The sequence below is a fragment of the Sturnus vulgaris genome, chromosome 26 (genome assembly GCF_052056855.1).
Source record: "Sturnus vulgaris isolate bStuVul1 chromosome 26, bStuVul1.hap1, whole genome shotgun sequence".
NCBI classification, from domain to species: domain Eukaryota; kingdom Metazoa; phylum Chordata; class Aves; order Passeriformes; family Sturnidae; genus Sturnus; species Sturnus vulgaris.
In genome coordinates this window covers 790,991-811,836 of record NC_142268.1, presented here as the reverse complement: position 1 = coordinate 811,836, position 20,846 = coordinate 790,991, and the positions used below count along the sequence as shown (strand labels likewise).

The 20,846-nt window shown below is 48.7% G+C and overlaps 1 protein-coding gene across 2 annotated transcripts; it reads right to left on the bottom strand.

Moving 5' to 3' along the window:
* Window positions 1–9,062: 9,062 nt before the first annotated feature.
* Window positions 9,063–20,527, bottom strand: ATCAY (ATCAY kinesin light chain interacting caytaxin). 2 transcript variants are annotated; one of them, XM_088179164.1, is made up of 13 exons: window positions 20,121–20,527; window positions 18,236–18,363; window positions 14,442–14,506; window positions 13,865–14,086; window positions 13,437–13,622; window positions 12,863–12,965; window positions 11,788–11,919; window positions 11,346–11,432; window positions 10,397–10,495; window positions 10,134–10,169; window positions 9,967–10,002; window positions 9,564–9,599; window positions 9,063–9,292 (listed from the first exon to the last, which is right to left on the bottom strand). In XM_088179164.1, the coding sequence occupies exons 2-13, from the start codon at window positions 18,310–18,312 to the stop codon at window positions 9,283–9,285; spliced, it is 1,089 nt and encodes a 362-aa protein (XP_088035290.1). In that variant the 5' UTR covers window positions 18,313–18,363; window positions 20,121–20,527; the 3' UTR covers window positions 9,063–9,282. The 2 variants fall into 2 exon arrangements, with proteins under 2 accessions (XP_088035290.1, XP_088035291.1); XM_088179165.1 differs by lacking the exons at window positions 18,236–18,363; window positions 20,121–20,527 and adding an exon at window positions 15,815–16,204.
* Between the last annotated feature and the right edge of the window lie 319 nt (window positions 20,528–20,846).

Sequence of the window (20,846 nt, the reverse complement as noted above, 5' to 3'; positions counted from 1 at the left end):
GGCACCATCTCACTCTTTATTCATAGCCCCATTAATTCCAGGATACATTTCCTCAATTTGTGCTTGACATCATTAACTTTTATTCACACCTGCTCCTGTGCTGTGTTTAAATTGAATTTTTCTCTTTCAAGCTTGAAGGGTTTTGTGACCTCAAACCTCCCTTGTCTCAGCCCAGCTGTGTCCGTTGAGCTAAAATAAAAATAAATATAAAAATAAAAAAAGTTATTTTTCTCTTCAAAGCTGTTTCTGGCCCTCAGCCACCAGGCCAAGGCCAAAATCAGCTGTTCCTGAATAAACATGAACTGCAAATTGGGGCAATTTTAACAGTCAGAGGTCAAGGTTCTGGAGGTTTTGCAGAGCAGATATTGAAAGCAAGGAGAGAAATCAGGTTTTAAGGTAGAACTTGGTGAATTTAGGGATAGAAATAAACAAATGAGCTTTTCCAGCCTTAATTCCAGTGTTAGAATTATTAGGGGAAATATGAATAAATAATTTGGCTGTTCCTGGAGGCACCACTTGCACTTCCACCATCAATCCCAGGGTAAAATGAAAATTCCAGAGAAATCTGGAGCTTGGATTCTTGAGTTTGAATAACTCAGGGAAGTTGAATTTCCAGCCCTGCTTGGCATTTGTTTATATGATATCCCCACATCACCCCCTCAGCAGATGAAGGCATAAAAAAAAAAATTGATTAAATGATAAATTATCCTCAAATTAGCTCCTACTCAAAAATTTTGATGCCCTTTGATTGCTTTTCTCACCCTTCCCTGACCTAGGAAGTTGTCTGGGTTAAGAAATTCAACTCCAGGGATTATTTTACTGCATTTGACCTGTTGTGAAGGGAAAAAAAAAACAACAAAAAAACCAAGAGGCTCCAAAATTGTGTCAAAGGTCCGAGGGGACACTGGCCCTGGGCACCTCTGCTCCAGTGCTCTTCACACTGCAGACCTGCAAATCCAAATATTTTTGAAAAATTCCAACCCAGTGAGTGAAATTTGTACTCTGCCCATTTGGATTTGCCCACAGGGACGTGGCTGGTGTTCTAAAAAAAAAAAAGAAACAGATTTTTTTACCTTGGGAAAGGGTAAAAAAACAAAACACCCCAGGATTTTTACCTTGGGATAAGGTTAAAAAAAAAATAAAATATATGATTTGGCCAAAGTTGTATCAATTTTTTTTAGTGTTGGAATCAAACAGTGGGAGCAGCAGGGTTGGATTGTTTGGGATCAGGGAATCCTGTCCCAATATCTCAATGTCAACACTTCTGTTTCTCCTGCAAAAGGGAGGATTGAAGGACATGGGGCTCAGTTGTTGCTGTTGGGTTTTTTTTGGTTTTTTTTTTTTTAAGCTCACAGCTGCCAACCCCATTCCTGTCAGTGTAAAACTCATTTCTCCTCATGGAAAAGCTCATTTAAAAGTTCATTTCTCATCAGTGTAAAAACTCTTTTCTTCTCATTTAAAAATCTCCTTTTCCTCAGTATAAAAACTCATTTCTCCCCAGTATAAATCTCAGTTATCCTCATTTAAAACCTCCTTTTCCTCAGTGTAAAAGCTCACTTTTCCTCAGTGTAAATCTCATTTCTCCTCAATGTAAATCTCAATTCTCCTCAGTGTAAAAGCTCACTTCTCCTCAGTGTAAATCTCATTTCTCCTCAGCATAAATCTCATTTCTCCTCAGTGCCAAGCTCATTTCTCCTCAGTGCCAAGCTCATTTCTCCCCAGTATAAATCTCAATTCTCCTCATTTAAAAGCTCACTTCTCCTCAGTGTAAAAGCTCATTTCTCCTCAGTGAAAACCTCACTTCTCCTTAGTATAAAAGCTCCTTTTCCTCAGTATAAAATCTCATTTTTAAGCTTTTTTTCCCCTTCCCTCAGTGCTCTCTGTCTGTTCCTTTCCCCAGTTTGTTTTTAGGCTCCTTGGGATGTTTTTTTCTCTCTATTCCTGCTCACTCACCGACCATGCTGGGAGCTGGAATTCACCCACATAACTCAAATTCCCAAATTCCTGCTCAGGCTCCTCTTGGTGCCTGCCTGTATTTGGAGATCCCATTCCAGCTGTCTCCTTCCTTCCCAGCAAATCCCAAAAAACCTCCAGCACTGCTGGCACTGCCCAACTCCAACAAACTTCACCCAAACCACAAATACAAGACTTATGTAAATGCCAAACATTCAGAAAGGGTTTGTTTTTTTTTTTTTTAAGCCCCTTTGGTCATTTGAAACTTCCTTTTTTTTGAGGGGTTTGTTTGTGGCAGAGATAACGTTATCTGCCTGACACTTTACTCACACAAATGCCATTCACCAGCGAGCCTGAATCAAAGACAGGCAACGTTCCCTGAATGGTATTTTTAGAATACTAATGTTTACTAAAAGTTCACATTAATATTCTTTGTTCAAACTTGGCTAAATTTAGCAGCAGGCTGTTTAATCTTCCTGGAGCCATCGGGGTATTATTCCCCTGGGATTGTTTAGTTCCTGGGTGCCCCGTGACCTTGCTGAATGTGACTCATTTCTTCTGCAGCTTTAATTGAGAATTTTAATCCTGCCTCTAATCATAAAGCATTGTTTATGGGATGAGCAAGGTTATGCCAAGGTTCCTCCTGCCTGGGAACATCAGAGGCGAGGAATGGGAGTAATTTTCACTTGGGAATGTTGGATTTTTGGGGTTATTTATTATTTCCAGAGCTCTGGGGGGAGTTGGGTGGCTCAGAATCCTCCTCCAAGGCCAAGGGGATCTTCCCAAAACCTCGATGTTTGGAGGAGAAAAGGGAAACAAAATCACAAAGAGAGGAGAATTCACCACGAACCTCAGCGAGTACAGCAGCTCCTGACGAGGAAAACGAGGGTAGTGGAATAGCAGAATTAATTAATGTGAGCTTTAACTGGCTGGCACCTCCTCCTGGTGGCTCCTGGCCAGGAGCTGCCACCATCGGGGTGACAGGGTGACATTCCCGGTGGCAGTGACAGGAGATCCCGTGGGAGAGGTCACATGGAGAGTTTGGACAAGGCAGGGCTGGGGAGCAGCAGCTGTGCCCACAAGGAAAAGCCAGAGGAGAAGAAAAAAAAATAAAAAAATAACCGGGATTTATCACAGTTTTGGGAAGTGAGATCAGCCTGGAAAAGTGTCCTGGAGGGGAGCAGGGACAGGGACAGGGACAGGGACAGGGACAGGGACAGGGACAGGAGGGGCCGTGCCAGGAATTTGGGATGGGAATCAGGGAAAGGTTCTTCCCCCAAAAGGTGCCGGGCACCGAAAGGTTCCCCTGGGAACGGGAACATTTCCCTTTGGAAAACGCTCTGGGATTGTTGGGGAGCTTTGGATGTCGGGATTGCATTTTTTGGGGTCGTTAAACAAAAAGCCTCGAACATGCCCAGAATTTAACCCAAGGTGCCAAAGGTGGGTGATCCAAGGTGGAAAAGGAGGGAACGTTCCAGCCCTTTCCCCTCTTTCCCTCTCACATCATCACTTTGTTCTCCTCCCCTTGGCTCTGAGTCATCGAACGAATCCTAAAAGATGTGAGTGGTGTAAAAATACTTTTTATATTTACTGTTACAGGCAGTGCAGACAGGAGCTCCCGGCACAGAGTGACTCAGCCCCAGGCAGGTGAAATCATCCCTCAAAATCGTTTTCCTTCATCCAGAGGGAAACAGAACTGGGGAAAACCCACCCTGAAATCTTGAAATTGGAATTTTCGATGGGTGAAAGGAGGCGGGATGAACTTCCCCCCTCTCGTAGGGGTTGAGAGTTCAGGAGAAATCCTCATTATCCTAAACTGGGAATTTTCATTTGTGGCTGGGAGATCAGCCAGGATGGGGAAAGCCCTGGGAATATTCGCGGCTTTTCCTGGAGATTTCTCCTCTCGGGAGCCCCAGGGGCTTCCAGGGAAGAGCAGCTCGTGGGAGGAGAGTGACAGGAGATTCCAGCTCTCAGGAGGAGGCAAAATGCTGATTTTCATTCAACTGTTCCATTCAAAATTTCCATTGAATTTGGGAAAGATTTCTCTGGGTTGGAGGCAAACCCAAGCTGCTTTTTATTTATTTTTTTTTCCTTCCCAAAATCCCACCTATCCCTGGGAATTCACTCCCTGTATCCTGTCCCTCCATCCCTTATCCAAAATCCCTCTCCTGGAGCCCCAAATTTGGTCACCCCAAAGCTCCCACGTGGTTGTTGGTGCCATAAATTGAATATTTGAGCTACAAAATTGCAACCCTGACAAACTTTTCTAATAGAAATTAAACAAAAAAAAAAAAAAAAATCCCAGAGGATGAGCAGAAAAAAAAATGTATTGATACTGATAGGATTTGGGGTTTTTTTGGAGATAATAAAATCAGAGCAAAAAATCTGCTTCATACAGAGTTACAGAACAAACGTAGCCCTAATTTAAAATTATTTTCAATTAATTAATTAATAATTAATATGCATTTCCTGAAAGAATTCCCAGCATGAATACAGCAGTGCTTGCTAGAAGATTAGACTCGTGTATCTTCCTATTTCCAATTCATTAATTACGTTAATGATTTATCTAAACCCACTCAAATTCGACATCTCACTGTAAAGAGTTGTTTTAAAAATACTAAATAATATGAACTGTTAATAACATTCATACTAAAAATAAAAAAGGGGTTCTTAGGGTTTGGGTATTTTCTGTTTAAGTGGCTTTGAGTTGGTTTTTTTGTGAGTTGGGGTTTATAATTCAATTTCCAGTCAAGGCATTAATTGGATGATAAAAATCGATGTAAAAATAATATGAGATTAAAGAACTTGAGACAAGCAAGGTTCTGTACAGCTCGATAGAAACTCAAGAAAAGGAATTTTTTTCCATGGCTCTTTCCTAAAGCTGAGCCAAACTGGGAAAGAATCCTCCAGAACAAGAATTATTTGAGTAAAAAACACTTGGAATTTTGCAGTGTCAGAATTTCCAGCGAGGCCTTTGAATGCTTTTCTTCAAGGCAACAACATCCAAACAAAAAATTTCCCTCATATTTTCCACCTGAAGCCAAATCCTAAATAAAAATCTACTGACAGAAGGAAGGGTTGGCTGAAGGATTAGTCTCATTTTAATTGAATATCCACAGATTTTATGGAATAATACAAAGCAAAACTCAGGGTACAGATGAACAGTCTGCTAGCACAAACCACCTAATTACAACCAGATGCAGAAAATGACATTTCACAATTTTGTACAGGTGGAAAGGAACAAAAAAAACCCAAAAAAACCAAAAAAAACCCCAACCCTGGGGTTGTGATTTATTGTCGTGGTGAGTTCTCAACTCTGCTTTACCAAAATCTGGATGCCAGGAAGGAAGGAAAGAAGGAAATAGAAAAGAGAAAAATGTGCTTTTTTTTTTTTTTTTTTTGTGTTTGTGTGTGTGTTTAGAGCCATTTTTTTGTCCCTTTCTCCTGTTCCAGGCCAATCCCAGCTCATGCCACCAACCTTTCCTCGACTCCTGGGTTTTGGAAAACCTCTAAAAAAAGAGGATTTTGTTGCCTTTAAAACCTTTCCTACAAATCTTAAAAAAAAAAAAAAAAAAAAAAAAAAAAAAAAAAAAAAAAAAAATAGAGATGGAAAAGTTACCACGAGGGAAGCTCTAAATATCCACTCACTCACATTTATTTACAAAGCACTGGACAGAAAAAAAATGGGATGAGTTTTATTTTTTTTATATACTCCACTGAAATCTACAGCAGCATCCCAGCTTTGGCTCCTGTGCCTTCCTTGTGAACCACAATAAAAAAAATCACTGGACAGCCCCAAATTTGTGTGGAAAAAAACCAGAAAAGTTTTATGTGGAGCTGAGGAGGGCCTGGGATAAATCCTGGAAGAGAAAGGGAAGGAAATTCCTGCTCTGGGATCAACAGCACAGGAAGAAATTGGATTTATTGGATTTTTCAGGTTGATGTGGAGTGAGTTGAGGTCTGGCCATTAAATACACAACAATAAAAACACCAGGATTTTGGTGAATATGGGCATAAAACAACATTTTCTGCAGCTAAAATGTGACTTGCCACGGATTTACTGGGAAGAAAAAAAAAAAAAAATCTCAGGAAAAGTCAAATCAGACCAAAAAAAAAAAAAAAACAACAAAACTGCTCAATATAATCCAGGCAATGAATAAATGAAAATTTTGATCCTCCAGGACGAGGCAGGACCAGAGCCTGGTGCACGTTTGGGACACTGAGCAGTCCAGCAGTATTGCTAAAGGGATGAAATTTTTATTTCATTCGATTCTTTAAACATATTTATATATTTATATACTGCTCAAAGTTCCACTGGAAATGCACTTTTAGCAGCAGCAGCAGCAGTGCAGATTTCTCCCCATCCAGCTGAGATTTTTCACTCCACCTTCAGGACAGGGACTTTTTAATTTTTCTGTTTCTGTCCAAGAATTTGCAGCTTTTTGCCTGAAATCGCTGGTTGAAAGAAGTTAATGATAATTAAATTTTTTTTTTTTTTTTTTTTTTTGCTGCTATAAAATGGACTTTTGTCATTTCTGATTTCTCCTTGATGGGGCTGCAGGTTCTTCTCTGTGTTGAAAAGACATAAAAACATTTTCCACGTGTCCATCCATCCATCCATCCATTCATCCATGCTTGTAAAACTCTGTGAAAAATTAAAATCTAGTGCACACCACTTGGAGTGCTCCATCACAAAGGGCACTTTTAAAAACAAACAAACAAACAAACAAACAAAAATTAGCTCCAAGAAGTTAAAAATTGATTTTTTCTATGGAAACAAGTGCCTGCCTCCATCTCGTGAAGGGAAATTGGGATCTGTTCTTTTCCCAGCTGCAAATTCCCTTGCTCTGCAGGAATTACTTGAAAAAATGTGATTTTTCATGGTCAGATCTGCTCATTCTGTATTTTTTTTTTTTCCTGAAAGTGCAGACAGAATGATTTTAGGAAGGAATTAAAAAAAAAAACCAAAAAAGCACATTCTGGTGTGGAGACTGCAGAGCATCCAGAGCCCCCACGTGAAAGGAGATTTGGGTTCCTCATCTCCCACATCCTTGTTTTCCATCACAGCAACGTTTCTGAACTTTTTTTTTTTTTTTTGATTCACAAAATCTTTCTAGAGTTGCATTTTGAACCCATCATTCAACATTTTATCCACTTTATTCGTTGTATAATTGCAAAATTCCCCTGCAGTGCCCAGCGTGGGTCACTTTCTTGGTGGAAAGGTGATGGTTTGTCTCTAAATCCTTAAAAAAAAAAAATTAAAAAAAAAAAAAAAAGAGAAAAATCGACTTGAAATGTTCTCAAAATCACAAACTCTGGGTCCACGAGGAGCTTTGTGATTGTTCAGAGTCTGAACTGAAATGGATTTAACAGCAAAGCCTTTCCTTCACCCTGTGCCCTGGGACAGAGTCAGGGACAGGGATCCCAGCTCTGCCGTGGAAATTTGGGAATTCCTGGCTGCTGCTTCTGTCCCCAGCCAGAGCTGGGAGCTCAGGAGAGCAGGGATTTGTCACCTGCAATAAACCCGAGCTCCACACACACCTGGAGGCTCCTTCTTCCCTTGAAGCACAGAATTCTTTATAAAATTCCAGCCTTGGGTTGGGAAGGACCATAAATCCCATCCAGTGCCATCCTGGGTGCTCCAGCATGGAAAATTTTGTCAATAATTGGTTTATAATGAGCTTGTTTGGTGCTTTTTTTTTTTTTTTTAGATGGAATGTGGAATTTTTTTTTTTTTTTTTTTTTAGATGGAATGTGGAATTTTTTTTTTTTTTTTCCATCTTCAGCCTCTGGGTTGGTGCTGTGGGTGCAGTGCTCTGATTTCCATGCAAAGGCGTGGCCAGGAAATCCATCCTTAGCTGGAGTGGGTGAGGAGAACGTCTCAAATGAGAATTAAGGTTAAAAAGTGCTTTTGGTGCTTCCTTGGAGCATCCAGGGGAAGAAGGAATCTCATCCAGAGTGATTTTGTTCACTGAAAGGAGGAGAAAAGCAAATTTGTGTGTCCAGAGGAGCCATCCCCACCTGCAGGAAAAACCTTGCTGTGCCAGAATTCTCCTTGAAGTGATGAAATGGGCAGGGAAAATTCTTCACCTGCAGGTTTTGGAGAGGGGTTTTACCTGATCATGGAATCAGGGAGTCCTGGAATGATTGGGAGGGAATTAAATCCCATCCAGTCCTGGGCAGGGACACCTTCCACTGTGCCAGGCTGCTCCAACCCAGTCCTGGCCTTGGACACTTCCAGGGATCCATCCTGAGCCCATGCAAGGAGGCTCTGCCTCTGAAATCAGGAATTCCCAAAGAATTTTGCCCAGACTTTTGTTCCTTCATTTCTTTCCCCCATCTCTCCTTTGCTCCCAGAATCCTCACGAGTCCAAATTCCAAATTCCAAGAGTCGAGGTCACACCCAGAGCCCAGCCCTTGTCCTGCACTCCCCACGGGGATATTCCAGGTGGGAATGCTGATGGATGAGAACCCCCCCAGAGGGAAAATTCCAACATTTTAGCAGCTCCTAGGAGGTATCAGCAGCGAGTGATTGTCCAGAGGTGAAGACAAGGCGTGGAAAACTTCCCTGTCCTTAAGGCTCCTTCTAAACCCAAACCCTTTTGGTGTGTTCAGAAGGTTCTGTGGGGCAGCCACTCCCTCCAGAGTGCCACGTTCACCAGGATGGGACAAACCAGGGAGAAAAAAAAAAACGGGAAAAACCAGGAAAAAAACCAAGAGGAACCCTTGGGATGACAGAGTCACAGGGGAAGAGGTGGTGATGGAAGCTGGCAGTGCTGCCCTGGGCAGGAACTCCCTTACACTGGCCGTGGGAAGGAGGGAAAAGCTCTTTCCATTGCCTGGAGTTGTCATTCCCAGGGGTTGCAGCTTTTTTGGGATGTCCTGGAGGATCCTGGGGTGCAGAAAGGCTCCGTGCTGGCCAGCAGCAAGTGAAGGGTTTGTCATTTAAACCAAAAATAAATTTTCTTTCTGGGCTGGAGGATGCTCTTGGTTTACCACGAGGATACACAGTGAGGATTTGCACTGTGCCAATGCTGTCCACAGATCATTCCCAAAACACACCAGAACCTGGCCTGTAAAGTGCTGCTCTTGCTTCATTTTTTGGGGAGGGGGGGAGATTTGTTTGGGTTTTGTTCTTCTTTTTCATTTTTAAAAGAAATTTATTTCCAAAAGGTTGAAGGGCTTTGCATCTCGGAGGCAGAAGAGGCAGCTCCAGGATTTCCAGGACTTGGAAGAAGGTGGTGGCAAGGTGTTGTCCCCAAAGGTCCTCGAGGTGGGTGAGTGCCAGGCTGCTCCTTCTCCTACTCCATTCCTCCGTGCTGCTCCCACTCAGGACATGCTGGGCAGAAAAAGAGAGACAGGAGGGATTTTCAGGCAGCAAACTGAGGTAAAAAATGTTATTATTGCCACCACACCACCAACAACACCAAAAATAGAGTGAATTTGGGTGAAATCGTTCACAAAAGCGTGTTGGGGGACACGGGTGGTGGCAGAGGGGACAATCCTGGGGTGACACCAGGCTGGGGGATCCTGGGGGAATCACCCAGGCTTGGCTTTTCATGGATCACAAATGCCATGGAAACTGTCCCAGACACACAAAGAGCTCAAACCTGGTTTCCTGATCCTCTGCTGGGGGCACGGGCCTGCTGCAAAGAGAGGACAAAAGGACAAAATAAAGGAATGTCCAGCACAAACCAATCCCTCCCCTCTGTCCTGAGCTCCTGGCGATTTCTTGGAATAATTCAGCCTCATCCAGTGGATCTTTCCCTGTTCCCCTCAGGAATTCGAATAAGAAGAGAGGCTGTGTCAGTGGTCAGGGCCAAAACCAAGCCACGTCATCCTAGTGAGGGATTTTATCTTCCAAACCCCTCCAGAATTTCCTTTCCCTGCAGTTCCAGCCTTTTTATCTCCTGAACTCTCTGGCAATGTCCTGTTGGATCCCGAGGGGGTTTTGGGGTTGTTCTCAGCCCCAAAGACAAGGAAAGGATAAACCAAGGATAAACCAATCCTTACCTTTCCCTCTCAGCCATGTCTTGTTTCTCCTCTGCCCTGTAAACACAAATCCCAGTGGGAATCATCCCCCAGTGGGAATGGGGGAGACTCCAGAGCCTCTCTGGGGTGATGGATGAGCCTCGGACAGGAGCCACTCTCCATCCCACCCCTCCCCAAATTCATCTCACCTTTCTTTCCTGGCCTTGATTCTCTCCTCTTCATACCTGCAACGAGCACAAAACATCCTTTAAACTGCTGATCACTTTTAGTCACATTCAGTGTTTGCTCTGAGGGGGACAGGAGCTCCAAGCTGCCACAGTCTGAGGCTCTTCCTCGGCTGAGACCACGTTTGCTGCAGGCTCTGCCTTCCCAATCCCTGGGTTTTGACTCCATCCCACACAGGATTCTGTGCTGGCCCTCCCCAGAGCCCCAGGCTCCCTCTGGCACTCACTGCAGGACACAGTCTGGGATCTGCACGTGCTCCATGGGGATGAGCTGCTCCAGTTCCTCCAGGCTGTGGACGTACTGGATCTTATTGATAAACTTCACACTGGCACAGAGAGAGAGAGAGAGAGAGAGAGAGAGAGCAGTGCCACCCCAGTGGTTCCTAAAAACACCCCTGGAATTGTCATTGGAACTCTCAGAGGGATGTAGGACAAGTGACAGCTTCATCTTGGTCACCCCTGGCTAAGGGGGAGCTTAAAATCTGATTTGTGGGATTAAACACCAGAAAATGGTTGGGGCTTGTGCTGCAAAGAGAGGGAAAGGACAGCAGCACGGGGCTCTTTTTGGGGAAAAAAAGGCCAATTTATTGTACAGCCAGCCCGGATTTAAAGTGTGTCAGTGCAGCCAGGACAGGACAGGAGCTCATTGGACAATTGGGAAAAACATCCTTGGGACAGCACCTCAGGATGTGTCCCACGGGAAAGACACCAGGGGTTAATGTTGGTGATGAATTCCACTCTGTTTGTCACCGTGTTGTCACCCTGGGAGACTCCTCCCTAACTGAAGCTGCAGTCAGCTTGTCAGCCTGGGAATGGAGCTGAGAGTCAGGAGAAATCCAGGCCTGGAGAGAATTCCCAAGCTGGAATTCCCCAGCTCTGTCAATGTGTGTGTGCACAGGGGCCATGCCAGGGGGTTGGGATGGGCATCAGGGAAAGGATTTTTCCCCCTGAGGGTGCTGGGCAGTGCCCAGGCTCCCTGCAATGGGCACATTCCCAACCCTGCCAGAGCTCCAGGAGAATTTGGACAATGCTCTGGGACAGGCTGGGATTGTTGGGGTGTCAGGGGTCACACGGGGTGATCCCAGTGGATCCCTCCAAACTGAGGATTTCCCACAACTCTGTGATTCCAAACGTGCACTGCAGAGCCTGCTGGGTGTGTGGGGACGTTGTGCTCACCTGATGAAGGGTCTGGAGATGGCCAGCACGGTCCGGATGAACCACGATGGGTGGACAATGATCAGGGCCTTGAGGTTCTTCCTCAGCCTGGGGACGAGTCAGGGGACAGTGTCACATTCCCAGAGTGACACATTTCCTAAACTCCCCCGTGCTGGGCTGGGCTCTGACAGGTGTGGTGTGGACAGGTAAAATCCCTCAGCAGGATATATCTGGAAATATCTTTATAAACCAAAATATTCCAAGGCCAGGTTGGACAGGGCTCGGAATAACCTGGAATAGTGGAAACATCCCTGCCCTGCCTGGTTTTTGAGGTTCCTCCTGGCACCTGGTGGGTGTAAGGAATGTGGGAGGGGGGTCAGGCTCACTCCTGTTGAACAGCATCTGATTTTCCTTTCAATTCTAGGATGGGGACGGTGATCCCAGCACCAGGATTGGTCCTCACCTTCTGTCGATCATCTGGTAGCATTTCTTGAGCCAGCCCAGGCCTGGCATCCTCCTGCGGGGCGTGGCCCCGTTCAGGTACACGATCATGTAATCCTCAGCCACCAGCAGCTCCAGGCTGCTGATCACGTACCTGCCAGGGGGTGAGCAGAAAGGACCCAAATGAGACTCCAAAAACATCCTTTTAACATTTCTTCAAGTGCCCTTGTGTGAAGGGAGCAGAAATTCAATAAAGTCTCCCTGCACCCTCAGAACAAGCCCCTTGGAAAATCATAGCTTAAAGATAAGGAATGGCTGTGAAATGACAAATACAAAAGGAATTTAGCTTCCCCCCGTTGTTAGACCCTCTTATATTATTATCTTATTCAATATTAGTGGTTCATTCTCTTTTAGTATCCATAGGCCAGCTTTGAATGTAAAATCCCTCAGGGATTGGTTACAAAGTAGAATTCCCTTGGTAATTGGTGCAAACTGTCAAACCCTCCAAAGATATAAAACCCCTGTAAAACAACAGCCGTGGGTATGTGCAGACAGGAAGCCTTCATAGAATAAACCATGGGTTTGTGCCTTTCTGCATGTGCTGGTCTCTACCTCGCTGGTCTGAGAGCTCCCCACGAGCCAAAATTCCATCTGGGCAAGGCTGGGGAATTTGCTCCATCACTGAGAGCTGCAGGAGCAACCTCAAAAATCCCAAAGAAACCCCAAAAACCCCCACCAGTGACACCCTTATGTCACCCTCAAACAGCTCCAGACCTTCCTTGCAGGTCCTGGAGCAGGTTTGTTCTCCTGGGGTGTCCCAGTTTGGACACCCCAGTTCCATTCCCTGCCCAGCTGCAGGAATGTCCCAGCCACGCTCCAGCCCGGCTGGGAGTCCATCCTCACATCATTAACTGCAATATATTGGAATGTTTGAGCTTGTTGGACTGGGAGCTGGAGCCCCACCAGTGCAGCTGCACACTGGGAGTGCTGGGCTGGGATCCAGGCCTGCTGCCAGCTGCCATTGCTGACACCAGGAACACAGAGAAGCTGTTGTGTCGTTTCCCTCACCCTGCTGTCCCCCCCCTCCAGGCACTCACAGGAAGAGATTTTCCATGATGTAGTGATAATCAGCCAGGTTGCTGTCCGGGAGGTAGCAGGCAGCAAACACGATGATGGCATTGAGACCTTCTCCATAATATCCTGGCAAAGAAACACAGGGAACATTTTCCAGGGAAAGATGTGGGAGCTGAGGGGAAATCTGCACTGGAGTTTCCTCCTGGGGTGGGTTTTGTGTCTCTGCTCAGCTCCAGGTGAACGTTTCTCTCTTCAGACCTCTCTCCCTGTGAGATTTCCTCCTGGTTTGGGCTGTAATGTGGATTTGGGGTTCAGAGAAGGAATCTCAAATTCGGGGTTTTAAAGCTGGGTTGTTCCTTGGCTTTGCTTGGGCTTTGGAAATAGATCTGACTGCACATGTGTGGAGACCCTGGAGCACCTCAGGGACTGCTACAGTCCCTCCAGCCTGTTAATTCCACAATCACTAAATATTTCCAGCACCATCTGAGCACATTTGTGCTTCTCCTCCACGCAGAGACACCAAACAAACAGAGATTTTTTTTTTTTCCCTAATCAGGGGAATGAGGGAGCCGGGCTGGGGGGTGTCCCCAGGCTCACCTCCGTGTGTCACCACCCTCATGTAGGGTTTGATCATCTGCAGGTCGATCCTGTGCTCCTGCTCGCCGATGATGACGGTTCTCCAGAGCCGCCCGTTGGTGGCACTGCCATCCTCGGTGGCCCCGTCCCCAAACAGGTCTGCGCTGTCCCCGGGCATGTTCTTGGCCGTGGCCACGGGGGTGTCATCTGGGAAAGGGACAAAGAGTTCTGCCTTGAATGCGAGAAGAGCTTTGGCGATGCTCTGATCGTGTTTCACCTCCAGCCTTGATCCGTGTGAATTTATGGGTTTAAACCTCACCCAAATATTATAGAAACGGCTTTAAAACCTCCCTCTGCTTATCAACCATCAGCTGCTCATTTTAGCCTTTAAAATGAGGCTAAAAACCACCCCAACCCCTGGAAATGTTCACCCAGAGCCAGCCTTTCACCTTCCCATTCCAGTTCGTTCCCATTCCCCAGGAATTCCAGGGAATCTGTCTCGTCAGGAGTTTCAATATCGTCCACATTGATGTCCAGATCATCGGGAGTGTCCAGGAAGTCGTCAGAGAGGATGGAGCCCTCGCTCTGGTCCAGGGAAATGTTGATTTCGGGTGCAACAAGAGTCTTCCTCTTCCGATGGGCCCCGTTAAAATTCAACGTGTTGGGAGGAGCTGGAGATCAAAGGAAAAAAAAAACCAAAAAAAAACTGACAGGGATCCACAGAGCAAGACATCATCATGGATAATTCCACCCTGGGAATATGGACCTGGAACCCCCAGGGGGGTGGGTCACGACTGGGAGGCACTGGGATGGAAATGCCCAAATCCCTGAGATCCCAATTTCCTCCTCCAGCTTCTCAGGAAAGGTGAACAATTCCGAATCCCTGCTGGTTTCTTCTCCCATTTTTTTTTTTTTTTTTTGGTGGGAATTTTTTTGGGGGGGATTTTTTTGTTGTGGGCGATCCAAGGCTTTCTCCCTCCTTTTTTCCTCATTTTCCTGCAGGCTCTGGGGAAGGTTGGTACTTACAGGACGTGGTCTCATCTTCCGTGGGGCTTCCCAGTGACTCCATCCCTGTCTCTTCTGGGAGAGGCCTGCAGGACACGGGAAAACACACGGGGGATGTTTAGGGTGAAGTCATTCCCAGAGAACGGAGACAGCAGGGAAAAAACTCCACCCCAACCCGAGATCTGCCCTTTGCCTTTTCCCAGCGAGCCCATCCTGGGATTCCCACAGGGAATCTGCCCAGGAGCAGCCCAGGATCTGTGCAATCCTCACTAACCTGCAAATTATCCCAAAGGGATGAAAAATCCAGTCAGGGAGCAAATCCCGACCCCAGATGAGCTCAGCAAAGTTCTCCTTCTCTATATTATCCTCATTTTTTCTCTGTAGGGACTCTGAGCCCTCACCTCAGGCCCCACTGCGTGACTCCCAGCCCCTGCTCAGGTTTGGGATCGGGTTCATTCCTTGCTCAAATCCAGCCACCAGCACTCCAACCCCTATTTTGGAGCCAGGGGCTGATCCCCCCCACTCCTTTCCTGGGATTTGCAGCCTCTCAGCTCCTGCATCCTCCTGGTTCAAATCACAGCCCCTCCAGCTGGAGGCATCAATGGATTTAAAAGTTTTCCCGGCTGAAATCAATCCACGGGGCGTGGCTGTCACCCTCTGGGGGCTGCAGGAGCTGCTCTGACCCGCACTGGGGTGAGTGAAGTGGGAATTTGGGTCTGAATTATGGAGAGGAACCTTTTATGTGGCTGAGCCTGACCGTCCACTGCCCACCCTGGACATTCCCGGGTGCTTTTCCCTTTAATTCTTGCTGGGGCTGGTTCTGTCTCCTGGAATTATTCTGTGTTTGTCATTTTTTGACCAAGTCCCACCAACTCTACAAGCTCACGTTGTCAAATCTGTGCTTCAGACGCCTGGCAGCTCTCCCTGCCCAGGCAGGAGCTGTAAAAACCCTCCTGGATTTGGATTTTACAAATGGAAAACCGGAACTGGGAGAAATTCGGGGATTTTAGGGGTGAGGAGCCACACAGGAAGGGAGGTGACAACGGGGACAGACAGGATCCAGCCCGCTCCTCTTCCTGCTGTCGTGACACCGCTGCCGCCAGCCAAATTAAACCCTATAAATATGTAGATTAAGGGATAATCCTCTGCTGCCGGTCATTGCATATTGATGAGAGCTCAGGACCCGATCAAAGGCGCCTTGGGCAGCACCGGGACCCCGGGGGGAAAAAAATCCCCGCGCCCCTGCAGCTGCTCCTGTCGCTGTCCCCGCGCGTTGTTTATCCGAGCCTGGCACGATTTGGTGACACAGCATCAAAATGGGGAGGGGAGGGGAAGGGGGGCAGCCCGGGATCCATCTGAGCACAGGCAGGGAGTGAAGAAAATCCTTTCCTTACCTGCCCCGAGGCTGCTGCCGCCCTCGGGAATCCTCCCGAGCCGACTCGGGGGGGGGGGGCTCAGAGATTCTCCTGAGCTCGGGGGGCTCCGCTTTGCTCCGGGCTCGTCCCGGGCCAGCCCCGGCTCGCAGGGATGGGGCGGGCACGGAGGGATGAGGGGATGGATGAAGGGAGGGATGCAGAAATGGATGCAGGGATGGATGCAGCGATAAATGCAGGGATGGACTCAGGGATGGATGCAGGAATGAATGCAGCGATGGATGCAGAAATGGACGCAGGAATGGACGCAACGATAAATGCAGGAATGGACGCAACGATAAATGCAGGGATGAATGCAGCGATGGATGCAGGGATGGATGCAGGAATGGATGCAGGGATGGATGCAGGAGTGAGCATGCTCCCGCTCCGCGCCGCCCGCTCCTCGGTTACGGCATCCCCGCCCCGGGCCGGCCGAGCCGGGCCCGAGATCAGAGCCGGGCAGGGCTGAGCCCCGGGGAATCGGTTCCCCCCGCTCGGTTCCCCCCGCTCGGTTCCCCCTCGGCCAGGCCGGAGCTGCTCCCGCGTTTCCTCTTCCCAGGAAAACCCGGGAATGTCGCCCCGTGTCCTCAAGGAGCGGCTGGGTTCTGTTTTCCCGGCCCAGATCTCTGTCTAGGATGTGGCTTTTCCATTTTTTTTTTTTCTTCCCCTGCTTTTCGGGGCAAGATTGGCTAATGGCAGGCAGGCAAAAATAGCTCTGCAGCAAATCAGCTGCTGGAGAGCTGCTGTCCCACATGCAGCAGCCTCTGCCCTATTATTCCAACGCTTCCAGCGGGGAAGCGGCTGGAAAAGGACAATTTCTTTATTTTTATTGCGAGTAGAACCCAGCTGGCTTTCCCTCGTTCGCCTGGGGGCTCTTTGGGCTCTGTCTCGCATCGTTCCTGCTCGAATCCCTCTGGAGGAGGCTGGGGAGGGCTCCAGCCTCGTCCCGGCCCCGCTCACATCCCTTTGCCTCTTCCCAGATTACATTTCCGAGGCGTTTTCTCGGGTTTGGGGGTTTGGGGGCTTTTCCAGGAGAGATTTCCCTGGAAGGCTTGGCCGTGCCTGGGCGGAGTTTGCTGGGACAGAGCTCCCAGGGGATGCTCGGGTTGGTGCCGAGGCGTCCCGGAGCCAGACCAGCTTTATCCCGGATTTTCCAGGGAGTTCTGGGACAATATTTTCCTTTTCTACACCTCGATTTCCTGTCTATTTTCTCTCAGCAGCCTGATCTGGTGGAAGGAGTCTCCACTCTTGGAAAGGAGATGAGTTTTAAGGTCTCTCCCACAATTCCCATCCATCCCTTCCTTTTCTTCACTCCTCTCTCCTTTTACTCCATTAAAAACCAGGGGGGAGCCTGAGGCTGGCAGAGATCCAGCAGCTCTGCTCTCAGAAATAAAAAAATAAATAAAATAAAATCCAGCCTGAGAACGCCAGGGAAGGACAAACCCAGTGCTGTGGGATGCAGCACAGAGGGGCTCACACAGGGCTGCAGCTGGAGCTGGGATGAACAGAGCCAGGCTCAGCCCAGGGGAACAGGAGCCCCTTTCTCCAGGGCTGGGAATACTGGGATGCTCTGTGGGCTGCAGCTGGAGGGGGCTAGGACAGCCCTGAGAGCCCCCGGGCACCTGCAGCTGCTCCAGCAGGGCTCAGAAATTCATCCCAGAATTGGCAGGGCTGGAAGGGACGGGTGGAGATCCCCCCGTGCCCAGGCAGGGTCACCTGGAGCAGGGATGTGCCCAGGTGAGTTTGGGATGTCCCCAGAGAGGCAAAGGGAGAATCCAAACCCACCCTGAGCAGCCTGGAAGGGGAACAATGCTGGGAATGGGGGGGGGTGGGGGCTGGGAATTCAGGGTTTTGGCACCTCCGTGCAGCTGCTGGAGTGGATGTGAAGGTGGGAGGTGACATTTGGGCACCTCCTGTCACCCCCACACCTCCTTTCCCACCAGGTTGGCACCCGTTTGGGTTCTTTGCATCCCAATGGCAAATTCCTGGCACAGCAGAGCTGCTCTGGTTGGGAAGGCTCTGCTTGATTCAGAGCCTGGGAAGGAGTCCATGAATCCAGAAATCCAGAAATCCACTCCCACATGGATCCATCCAGCCTCCATCCCTCTGTGTATCCCTGTACCCATCCTGGCCTCCCTGTGCTCCACACCCAGCTCCTTTCCCTCCTTCCCCTGCCCACACAGGGCTGCCAAAGGCACCCCAACATTTTTGACACACTCAGAGCAGCTCCAAAAATTCTGAACTCCTGTTGGAGCTCAGGCTCCTGTTGTGTCTGTGGGAAGGACCCTCCCACTGCACATCCTGATGGTTTCTCACAGGAATTTTAAAAAAATTTAGAATTCTCCTGGTTTTTCTTTTTGGTTTGTTTTTTTTTTTTGGGGGGGGGGGGGGGGGGGAACGCACCTGGGGAAGTCCTCGTCTTGCCATTCTTCTTTCACATCCACATTTTCCATCCTCAGCGTGGCCTCCGTGGTCCCCATGGCTCCCAGGGAGGGGCTGGAGCCAGCAGATCCCTCCAGGAATGGCTCAGGCTGGAAAGGGGAGGCAGAGAGGTTGGCACGGAGCACCCCGAGCTGGGAGCAGCCCCACAGGTGCCAAGCAGGGTGAGTGCTGCTTGTCTGGGGAAAAAGCAACAAAATTCGGGATTTTGGAGCTGCTTGACACATTTGGGACCAGAGGGAGGAGGTGAGATTGGCCCTGGGGTCTGTTTGGATCCCAGCTCATGTCCCTGGGGAGCAGAAATTGTGTCCACTCGTTTTTCCCTTCCTGCTCCTCCTGCAATCCCAATCTCCTGATAAATCCCTGATTCCCAGATCCCACATTCCTGGACTGGATGGAAATTCCCGGCCTTGGTTCTGCAGAGATTCCTGAGGAGGCCTCACAGGGATTGATTCCACACCCCCACTCCAGGTAATCCAAACCAGGCTCCAAAACCCTGGAGCAGCTCAGCCTGGGGGTGTGTTCCCAGTCTGGCCTTTCCCCTGCACTTTGGGAATGAGTTCAGACCCAGCAATCCTGGATTTCACCCACACTGAACCCCAGAGTCCCTTAGAACCATATATTTAAAAATATATAGATATAATTTTTTATATATGTCCAATTTTAATTTTTTTTTTTGCCAGACAGAGAAATTCAATCTTTTTTTACCCAATTCCTTGGGCCTGCAGCTCCCAGCAAAGCCCAGCTCAGCACTCAGGACCAATCCTGGCTGGTCAGGGAGAGCAGACACCCCATTCCCAGCCCCGAGGGAACAAAGTCAGGCCTGATCTGCTCTGGAGCATCCTCAGGTGGAATCAGCTCCTGTGCTGGGCCCAGCATGCAGGAACATTCCTGGCATCCAGGATCCTCAAACTGGGGATTGTTCCAGCCACTGGCTGGGTAGGAACATTTAGGAATATATATATATATATTTTTTTTTTTTAGGATGAGGGGTTTGGGTGGTTCTGGGGCTGCTGTGTCCCCATGGCAGCTCCTCCCAGAGCTTCTCCTGCTGCCTGTGGAGGCTGGGATGATCTGGAGGAGATAAATCCGGCTGTGTTTGCTTTAAAGGGATGAAGCTGAACGAATCCAGAATCCCTGAGCGTTCCAGGCTGGGATCAGCAGAGCTCGCTGCCAGCACTGCAGGGTCCCTCCCTCCCTCCCTCCCTCCCTGCTGCCATTCCCAGGATTGTCACTCCCAGGATTATCATTCCCAGGTTTGTCATTTCCAGGATTGTCACTCCCGGGATTGTCATGCCCAGGATTGTGATTCTCAGGATTGTCATTTCCAGGTTTGTCATTTCCAGGATTGTCATTCCCAGATTTGCCATGCCCAGGATTGTGATTCCCAGGTTTGCCATGCCCAGGTTTGCCATTCCCAGGTTTGCCATTCCCAGGTTTGCCATTCCCAGGTTTGCCATTCCCAGGTTTGCCATTCCCAGGTTTGCCATTCCCAGGTTTGCCATTCCCAGGTTTGTCATTCCCAGGTTTGTCATTCCCAGGTTTTTCACTCCCAGGTTTTTCACTCCCAGGTTTGTCGTTCCCGGATGGTCCCAGCCCCGCGGCTCAGCGAGGTCTGGCTCCATTCCTGCCTTCCCTACACCAGACCCCTCAAATCTCTGGAAAATCCAACCTTTCCTCCCCCCATTCCCTGCCTCTGGCAGCTGCTCCCTGCCAGCCCCGGCCGCGTCATGGAGGGAGAAGAAAAGGAGAAGAACAACGGAGCAAATCCCGGCTGGATCCGCTGCTCCTTTATCAGGGAGCGATGCCCCCAAATCCCCGATCCCGCAGCACCCAGAGCCGCACTCACCGCTGCTGCTGCTCAGCGGGGAACAAAGGCGACCCTGCCTCGATCCCAGCTCGGCATTCCTCCTCTTCCTCCTCCTCCTCCTCCTCCTCCTCCCGATGGATGCGGCTCAGCAGGTGCAGCCCCTGGACCGGGATGCGGATGGAGGAGCGTGGGGCTGCATCCAGGTCGGCCTCGCCCGCAGCAGCCGCAGCTTTTGCGGTTTTCTCGGGGCAGACAGGGACGGATTGAGGTTATTTCTGCTCCTCCATGACCTCCCTCCCTCCCTCCTAAGATATTTTATTTTTATTTTCCTCCCGCAGCTCGCTGAGCCTAAGTCAGCGAATTCCCAGCTTTTGTGTGAGAGGGAGGCGAGGGGGGTCTGGAGGAGGGAGGAGAGAGAGAAAAAGGAGCCCAGAGCATCCCCCCCTGTGCCAGCCCCGCTCCCATTGGCTCCGGGCTCCGAATCTCTGCCAGGGCTGGGCACAGCCTCTGCTCGCTGCGCTCACTGGGAGCCGCCGATGCCCGTCAGAGGCTGGAGGCTGGCGGGGATTTGAGAGCATCCTTCCCTGGGAAAGCAGGAGGAGCTGTGGGATTTGGGATTTGGGTGCATCAATCCCTGATAAAGGTGCTGTGGGATTTGGGTGCATCATTCCCTGTGAATGCAAAAGGTGCTCTGGGGTTTGGGTGCATCAATCCCTGTAAAGTAAAAGGTGCTCTGGGATTTGGGTGCATCAATCCCTGGGAAAA